This window comes from Arvicanthis niloticus, chromosome 20, assembly GCF_011762505.2.
Source record: "Arvicanthis niloticus isolate mArvNil1 chromosome 20, mArvNil1.pat.X, whole genome shotgun sequence".
In the NCBI taxonomy this organism is placed as follows: Eukaryota; Metazoa; Chordata; class Mammalia; order Rodentia; family Muridae; genus Arvicanthis; species Arvicanthis niloticus.
Window position 1 is genome coordinate 18,137,837 of NC_047677.1, and position 8,753 is coordinate 18,146,589.

The 8,753-nt window shown below is 45.1% G+C and overlaps 1 protein-coding gene across 6 annotated transcripts in view; it reads right to left on the bottom strand.

Moving 5' to 3' along the window:
• Rev3l (REV3 like, DNA directed polymerase zeta catalytic subunit) overlaps positions 1-5,051 on the bottom strand; it is a 157,674-nt gene extending 152,623 nt beyond the window's left edge. Inside the window, exons 1-2 of one of the 6 annotated variants that reach the window (XM_076917130.1) lie at positions 4,468-4,608; positions 2,574-2,722 (exon numbers count right to left, since the gene is read on the bottom strand). Coding sequence is in view for 2 of the 6 variants with exons in the window: in XM_076917128.1 (XP_076773243.1) it covers positions 4,468-4,606 (139 nt within the window). In the remaining 4 variants the exon portion in view is untranslated. Of the gene's footprint in view, positions 1-2,573; positions 2,723-4,467 lie in introns of all 6 variants that reach the window. The other 5 variants (XR_013105471.1, XR_013105470.1, XM_076917128.1 and 2 more) reach the window with 5 other exon arrangements.
• Between the last annotated feature and the right edge of the window lie 3,702 nt (positions 5,052-8,753).

Below are 8,753 nucleotides of genomic sequence, written 5' to 3' on the forward strand. Positions count from 1 at the left end.
TTGATACACACAGGGTAGCTTCTCCATACTCTTCTAGACACAAGAGGCTCCCTGTCTGTTCCTCATGTGCTGATTTGACTTTAGTCAAATATAATACATAAAACTAGTAAAGCTTTCTATTCAGGACTTCAAATATGGATTAAAGTGGCCAATTTTGTTTGTGATTAGCATGACCAGAAATCTCTAGCAATTATAATTGAATAGGTCTTACACAATCTTAAAATATTTTTGAATGTTTAGCTAAAAGAATGAACAAGATTCTCATTTTTTATAATCTAAGTGCTATAGTTTACAAAATCATACTCATTTCAAAATATTTATTACCAATTATAATAGTTCACTACAACGAAGTTTATAAAACATGAGAATAAATCAACTAAATAAGCACCTATAAGTCATGTAGAATTCCAGAATTATATAAAAAAGAACTCACCTGATTTCATGTTACTATCTACAAAAATCTGTACAACTATTCACCAAATAGGAGGAAAATGTTCAAGAAAGTCATAATTAAAGTTCCTTACAGTAATCTTGAAAGCAAGCAGCTCCCTCTACAGTCTGGCCTACTTTGTTCAATGACTTAGGATGTGAACACCTTACTCTTCTACTTACTCCTACTCCACATCTCAGCAGGGACTCTCTTTCAAAAGGTAACTGTTTAGCCTGGTGCTGAGAAAACAGGGGAGAGTCTCCACTAAGCTCAGCAGGAAGGGAGCTACATCAAGCAGAGAAGCAAAAGTTGAGATGTGGATTCTGGGCAGCATCCAGTTCCTCACCTGAGTCAGGTCCTCAGCAGGATTTTATGTGAAGTGAGTTTCCTGAGTAGTCACACCCATGCAGATATAAATAAAAAAGACATTATCCCATACTTTAGTCATATTGCTTTTTTTCCACAAATTACTAGAATGTTATAAATATTTTCCTACAATAATAATGCTTGATACACATCAAATAATGTTCAAATAGTAATGCATCAAATAACGTTCAAGACTGTTTTAAAAATTCGTTTAGGGGTCTGGAGAGATGGCTCAGCCATCAAAGGATAGGCTCACAACAACAACAAAAAATGAGTTTAGTGCCAATGAGAAGGCTTAGCTGGTAAAGGCACTTGCTGCCTGGCTTGATGACCTGGGTCCCAGGAACCCGCAAGGTGGAAGGAGTCCCTCTGACCACCAAATGTGTGTGCATAAGTAGTCATGTACACACACACACACACACACACACACACACACACACGGCGGGGTGGGGGGAGGAGAGTGATCACATGGTGCTTAGTACACACCTACTCACACCATGGTGCTTGAATACACATAAGTACTCACACCACGGTGTTTGAATACACACATGTATACACACACACCCAAATAGATGTAAAAAAAAAAAAATTTACTGAGTTTGAAAGAACCAAGTGTTGTAAAAAGTAACTCCCTCATTCACATGAAAAAAATAAAGTGACTTGTATAAGGAATCACTATGTTTAGTTAGCAAATGATCAAACCAATCAGTCAAAAATTCACATTCAAGTTTGAATATGCTACTTAAAAAAATATTACCAAATTTCACAAACTCAAAACACAGGTGTTTAAATCCCAGACATTTATTTACATTACTCCAAATATGTCCTTAAGACAGGACAACAGAAGTTAACTGGACTGTTTCCTAAAGCAGAAATTACTTTTCCTGCAGTAGCAGTAATCCAATTGACTCAGAATTTATAATTCAAATTGCCATTTTGCGAGAAATTTTCTTCCGACGATATTTTTAGGATCTCCTTTGAATAGCAAACTGTTTTAAGAAAAAAATCTTTTCTCCAAATCAAAGAATTAAAGACTTCCAAAAGTTAACACCTATAAGGTGAAGACTTACAAGTGTTACAAATGTTCATTAACATAGTTTGCACATTAGTAATATATCTGAATTTTGTAATAGTAAATTTGTTTTCATTAAAAATTCTAGCATTCCTCTTTTTGTTTGGGTAGTTGGTTTGCTTTTTCAAGACAGGGTTTCTCTGTGTAGTCCTGGCTCTCCAGAACTAGCTAAGTACGCCAGACTGGCCTTGAACTCAAGAGATCCACCTGCCTTGGCCACCAAGGATTATAGGCATTCAGCACCACACCCAGCAAGCACTGGTTTTTAATAAAATATTCTGGCCTCTCTATTCCATTAATTATTTCCAAGTTTTAAATCTCTACATGGCCTGGACTAGTTTTCTTTGGGAAGAGAATTTAAAGCAGAAAATTCTGCAGCATAGTTTTCATTGAGTCTGGATTAATATTAATTCTACTGAGGGTCTCTGACATTAAAAATGCTTGATTTATAAAAACTGGAGACTTTAGTGTTTGCCAAGGACTTCAATTTTTTCTCATGTTGAGGAAAGAAGATCTGTTTTATACTATATGTAAGGAATTATTTTACTGTTGTCTCTCTGACCTCAGCTCCACAGCATCTCACAAGCTGGTAAACTGTTACCACATATTAATGAACCAATTAGTGAGTCCTAAACTGACATTTACATTCATCTATGTGTCGGCATGCTTGAAACAGAAATTTTTGTTTTAACCTGTGAAGTATACCTTTTAACCTGATAATCCTTAGCAACTTGATGTTTTGCTTTTGCCTGTATCAAAAGTGCTTATTTTTTTTCTTCATTTATATTATACATTTCCAAGTACACCACAAAAAAATACAGAGGGTTTTCTCTTTTTAATTGGAGGCTGTCGACCTATTGTAAGATATTCAAGAAGAAAAGGAGAGATAAGTATTTCTTATGAAATAGTTCACATTCCAACATTCAGAAACACAACTGTATACACCAGTCTATTTGTAAAAGATACTTCCACAGAATCGTGCTGATAGCTGACAAAGCTTTCCTACATAATAGTTTTAGAATCTCTCAGGGATACATATTTAGTGAGCACAGCAGGAAAACCTGTAACCCGACCACCACACAAACTGGACCACCACAACAATCTCCTATTAGCATGTCAGTCTACAACTTGAAAATCAACTTCACTATCATCCTCTGCAGCTGAATCGAGAACAGGCAGGATATTGCCCTGAGATCCCAAATCAAAACAAAGACAGCACCACAATATATAAAAAGGTAGAAAACCTATCCTCCAGAACATTATAATGCCTCTTCTTTTCCAGTCTTCCACGTCCCAAATGCTGTACTTTCTACCAACTGTTACCAGCATTCGGATTCTCTATCTTCCAAGGTTCGCAGCATCAACCTCTATTAGAAAAGGGAGTCTTTTACCCAGCCTTATTTATGGCATTGACATTGTTAACAAAGAGAATTCGCATTAAAACGTAATAGCTTAGAGCGAGTGTCTGTATTTTGGAAAGTGGTATTATCTTGGTAGTCCACAGAAGCTGACTGTAGTAATAAAGACGAATGGCGACGAAGGCCAAGAGCATCAAGTGGGAAACGCTATCTAAAACCCCACAGGGCTATACCTTGGTAAGAACATCGTCCTCCAGAATACGGCTTTATCATTTCATGTGAACAGTTTAAAGCATGTAAAAAGAAGCAAAACTGAAAAAATAAAAACACAAAAACCTTGTATATCTGGCCTCTAACCTATTTATATTATAAATCCCAAAGAGCGTTCCAGAACATAGCTTGTCATTTCCCCCACCACCACCACCATTTCTTCAAAATGGCTTTTTTTTTTAATCTATTTTTAAAATGCAACCCTGCAACCCAGCCTGGAGGCATTTTAAAATGTCTATGCTGCTGAGCTCGGCCGTGTTTCCTAACGAAGCCACCCCCATTAGGTGTAATATTTTATGTTGGGCGACACGAACACGTAGTTCCTATTTCCATGGATGCACATTTCCTGAAAGCATTGCACCTGAGGATGCCGCTCTGTCCCCGCCAGACACGAAACTCCAAGCAGTCACGACCTGCACTCCCAGAAGAGCCACATGGTCACTTCAATGAGAAAGATCATCTGGCCCCGGGCGCCACTTTCTACAGCAACAGCATCTCCGGCAGGGGCAGAGGAGAGCGAGGGTGAACGGAGGCACCGGGGAGCGACGGACAACGCGCCTGACACTTCCCCTCTGCCCTCAAAGCCATTTCTAGAACCGGGCACTAGGGACACGCGGCGAGTGAGCGGGGTCCCCACCGGTGACCGACCCGCGAACTCGTCCTTGGGACGAGGCGCAGCCACTCGACCCACCGAGAGAGGGACTCCAGCCCGCTCGCCCGCCCGCCGCGCGGAGACCCGGCGCCCGCCGCCTCTTTGCCGCGGAGGGGGCGCAGCGCTCGCGCGAACCCACATTTTTTTTTTTTTTTGCGCCTCCTGTCACGCGCGGGAGAGAAGGCGAGCAAAGCCGAGAGGAGGGAAGACGCCGCAGCGACCCCGGAGAGGGCCGGCGGCGTGCGCGCGAGTGCGCGGCGGGGAGGGCAGCCCCGACGACCCGGCGCTCGCGCTCCCGCTCCCGCCCGCTCCCGCTTACCTGCCGGGGTCGCCCCGAAGACTCGCACCACCGGCACCTTCTTGACAGGGAGCTGGGTGAGCGGCGATTGGCAGATATCCAGCCCCGGCAGCGGGCTGGCCATGTAGTAGTCGGCAGTCACTATCCTCACAGAAAACATGTTCGCCGCCGCCGCCACCGCCTCCCCTCCACTCAGCGACCTGGCAGCAGCGGCGGCGGCGGGCTCCGCAGAGGCGCCTCCTCCCCTTCCTCCTCGGTTCGGCTTTCCCCCCGCTCCCCGCCCCTCGCACGGACGCCGAGACGAGCGGCGGCGGCGGCGGCGCGCCGAGGCTGCGGGGGGCTGTGTGCTGGCCGCCGCCTCCTCAGACGCTCCCGGCGAGAGGCAGCGGGAGAGAAGCCCTCGCGCGTTCGTCGGGTCGGGTGGTGCCGCTGCTGCTGCCGCCACGGCCGCCGCCGCCGGGAATCACACGGGCTCCTCGGTCCCAGGCTGCAGCTCTTGTTGCCATGATGATGATGTCACGGACGCAACCACTGGGGGAGGGGAGGAGGGGTGTGTGCGCGCGCGCGAGAGAGAGAGAGCGCGGCGACGAGCGGGGGAGGAGGCCGGCGGGCGGGCGGGCGCGCGCGCCCCGGAGTTGGAAGCGGGGGCCGGCTCGGGGTGGGGGGCGAGAAGGTTTTTCTCCCCGCCCTGAGCGCGCGGCGGGGGAAGAGGCCGGCGGGAAGCCGGGCCGCGGGGCGCGCGCCGAGGTAATCGATGATTCGGCCTGCGGCGGGGGCCCGGGGAGCGCCGATAGCATGGATGGGCTCAGAGGGGCGCAGGGTCTTGGCGGCTGCTCGAGTTCTCCACGCCGACCGCCATTTCACATCTTATGGAAGAGGCGGGGGGCTGTCGCGGAGAGGATGGATTTTTTTTTTGTTTGTTTTGTTTTGTTTTGTTTCCACAAGGTAAGGGAAGCGGCCCGCGGGAGAAGGGAGGCGCGGCGTAGATCTCGTGCGGCCCGGGCCTCGCGGGAGGGTGGGATGGAGGGCGGGCGGTGGGCCGGGCGGGGCGCTGAACGTGCCGGCCCTTCTCAGGTAACGCGGCGGCGGAGCTGGAGCCCGGGCCAGCGCGAGGGGCGGGGGCGCGCGGGCCTCGGCCTATAAAAGGGCCGCCCTGGCGCTCGCTCCCTCCTCCGCCCTCCCTCCCTCCTCCCCCAACTCCGGGCGAGCCTCGCCCTCCTCCTCCGCTGCGGTGCTGCAGTGTCTGCGCCCGGCCACTTAGTGAGATTTATTCACGCGCGGCCCTGCCCAGCTTTGCCCAGGCTGGGCAGCTCCACGCAGCGCAGGGATTTCCCACCGTCGCGGTGTCCCCCCGGCCTGCCCCTCTCGCCGTGGCTTCCCCCGCGGCCCCGCAGGCTGCACACCCCACGCACGCGGCACGAGCGAGTACACGAAAAGACGTGTTTGCCCCAGTCACCTGCCTCCCTCCACTCCCCTCACGGCAGCCCTCCGAGCCCCGAGAGCCGTTGCGAGAAATTGCTGGCAAAAGGGAAAGGCTCCTGAAAGTCGGAGTGTTTTCATTCACCGGTAGCGCAAGATTTTACTACGGGTTGACGCAGAAGAAAAAGGGGGTGGGGTAGGGCCAAAAATAAAATTAAAATAAGAACCAACTTTATTTGGAGCCTGAACGGAGGTGGAGTGGTGCAGTTAGGGATTGAGGGGTGCGGGGGGTTGGATGTTAAATTAGAACCTATGGGTTTTGTCTGGCTTGGTCACTAATATTGGGCGTGACCTCGGACAAATTATTACGTTTCTTTAGGCCTCGTTTGTCTCACCTGTAAAACGAGGGACTCTCTTAAAAACTAATCTTTGTGGGTCGTCGCTCCCCCCACCCCCCGCCCGCCCAGCCCCAACAAAAAAAAAAGAGTACAGTAATAGGAAGCAGAAACTACAGTTTCAGCTTTGAAATTTGCCACTGGAATTAGGACACTTGACAGTCATTATTCATCTAAAGTAGAGCTCATTCTGCCCCACTTACAAAATTACACAGGTGCGTTCTGCTGCTTGTTAGATTGCCTTGTGTTTGGAGTGGGGTGAGAACTCCTTGGTCGAAGTCACTGTGGGTTTTCACATAAAATCGAAAGGCTTAAAGGGGACACATCGCAGAAAGCAACGTTCTATAACATAAATGTTAATATGAATTTATGCTTAGGGTGATTTGAGACTGATCAATACAGTAAATTAGCCTCAAAGGCATCATAATAAGTGGCAAGACTAGAATGTAACCTACTAACAGCTATCGTACAGGGAAATTTTTAAGAATTAATTTTAAGTATTAGAAGACTATAGACGTGATTTTAAAATATGACCCCCACACACAAGCCTCGGGTTCATCTGCAGTGTGTGAATGCACTTACCATGTGCTTTTGGTACAAATAAACATTTTATACAATCAGAATGTCAGATGGACAACATCAGTGATTTACATGATGTCCTAAAGCACTTAGGATATTTTTTATTAATTTTAATATTTTGTCACTTACTAAATCACATGTTGGGGGGATGGAGCATGGAAACCTGTATTTTTAGCAGTCCTACCAGCCAGCCCTGTATACCTCAAGCAGTATAAAATTGAGACTATTTTGATGAAGTTTATACATAATTTTTAAATTATATTTTTCTAACTGATGGAAATTAAAGGTATCAAAGATTAGCTCTTTCTAGAACAAGATTCTGTTTTTAAAATATATTTTTAAATTCATTTGTTTTTATTTTATGTGGATTGGTGTTCTCGATGCATGTCTATAAGAGTGGTGGATTCCCCCGGAGCTTACAGACCATTGTGACCTGCCATGTGGGTACTGGGAATTGAACCTAGGCCCTCTGGAAGAACAGACAGCAGACAGTGAGTGCTTTTAATTGCTGAGCCATCTTTCCAACTCCTAGAACAAGATTCTTCTTAACCATTGCCTCGAAACACTATTTCTTTTCTTTTCTTTTCTTTTCTTTTTTTTTTTTTTTTTTTGTCTTTCTTTTTCTTTTTTCTTTTTTCTTTTTATTTTTTTTTCCCCCTTGAGACAGGGTTTCTCTGTGTAGCCCTGGCTGTCCTGGAACTCACTCTGTAGACCAGGCTGGCCTCAAACTCAGAAGTCCGCCTGCCTCTGCCTCCCAAGTGCTGGGATTAAAGGTGTGAGCCACCACTGCCTGGTGCATTTACTATTTCAAAAGGCACTTAGAACCACTTTTCATATCCTTATAAAACTCCAAGGAGGTAATGTTCATTCACTCTTGAAACACATATGCATCATGAGATTAGGAATACTGATACTGTGTCCATCATCTGTAATTTAAAGTTGATGATTAAATAAAAAAAATCTGATGACAGTCTCCTAACCACAATTTAATAGTGTTTTATAAATATATTCCTCCTGGAAAAAAAGTTTTAGCATTTTCAGTTAGCATTTCAGTTTTAAATTTTGATGTGAGTTTGTCTGATAGCAGTTTATTTTCTCATCTATGAAATGCATAGTAATTGTTTTAACTTTCCAGGCATGTAATCAGACTCAAAATTTAATAATGTTGGTGAAAGGTCACATCCAGATGACTACTCATTTTAAAACAGCCAAAATCACTTGGAATTAATTTGTTTGTATACGAAATGTGAAATGCCAGGTGTGAAGTTAAATGCCATTTTTTAAGTGGCTATCATTTGCTAAGGAATGGAAGCTATGGTGACATGGTCTCCTTACAGAATTTATAGACCAGAATTATAAGAAATATATTTTAATAATAGCAATTAACATTTGTCAGTTACTCGAGCTCATTGACTGACATTTATCATCTCACCCATTTACTCAAAGCCTTTCTACCCTTCCATACCAATACTTTTAAACATCAATTGAAAACATTTGCTTTTAACTATTGATTTTCTGAAATTGAAGGCAAAGACCATCTATATGTATGGGGTTGTGGGGTTGTATATGGTGACTTAGTAAACAACAGCCACCCATTCTATATTAATAGCTTTCCTCACTCTGGCCAGAACACTTGACAAGAAGAAAGATAAGGAGGAATAAACTCCGTAAATGTGAGGAAGGCATGGTCATAGGAATGTGAGGTAGCTGCTCATTTTTGTCCAGTCAGGAAGCAAAGAGAGATGCTCAGTTTAGTTTCACCTTTTATTTTATGCAGAGACTCAAGCTGTTCACAGTCAGTGTGGGTCTTCCCTCATCAGTTAAACCATTCTAGAAATACCCTTGTAGATATACCTTGTATTTCCATGGTGATTATAAATCTAACCAATTAACAATGAAGATTAACCATCATAA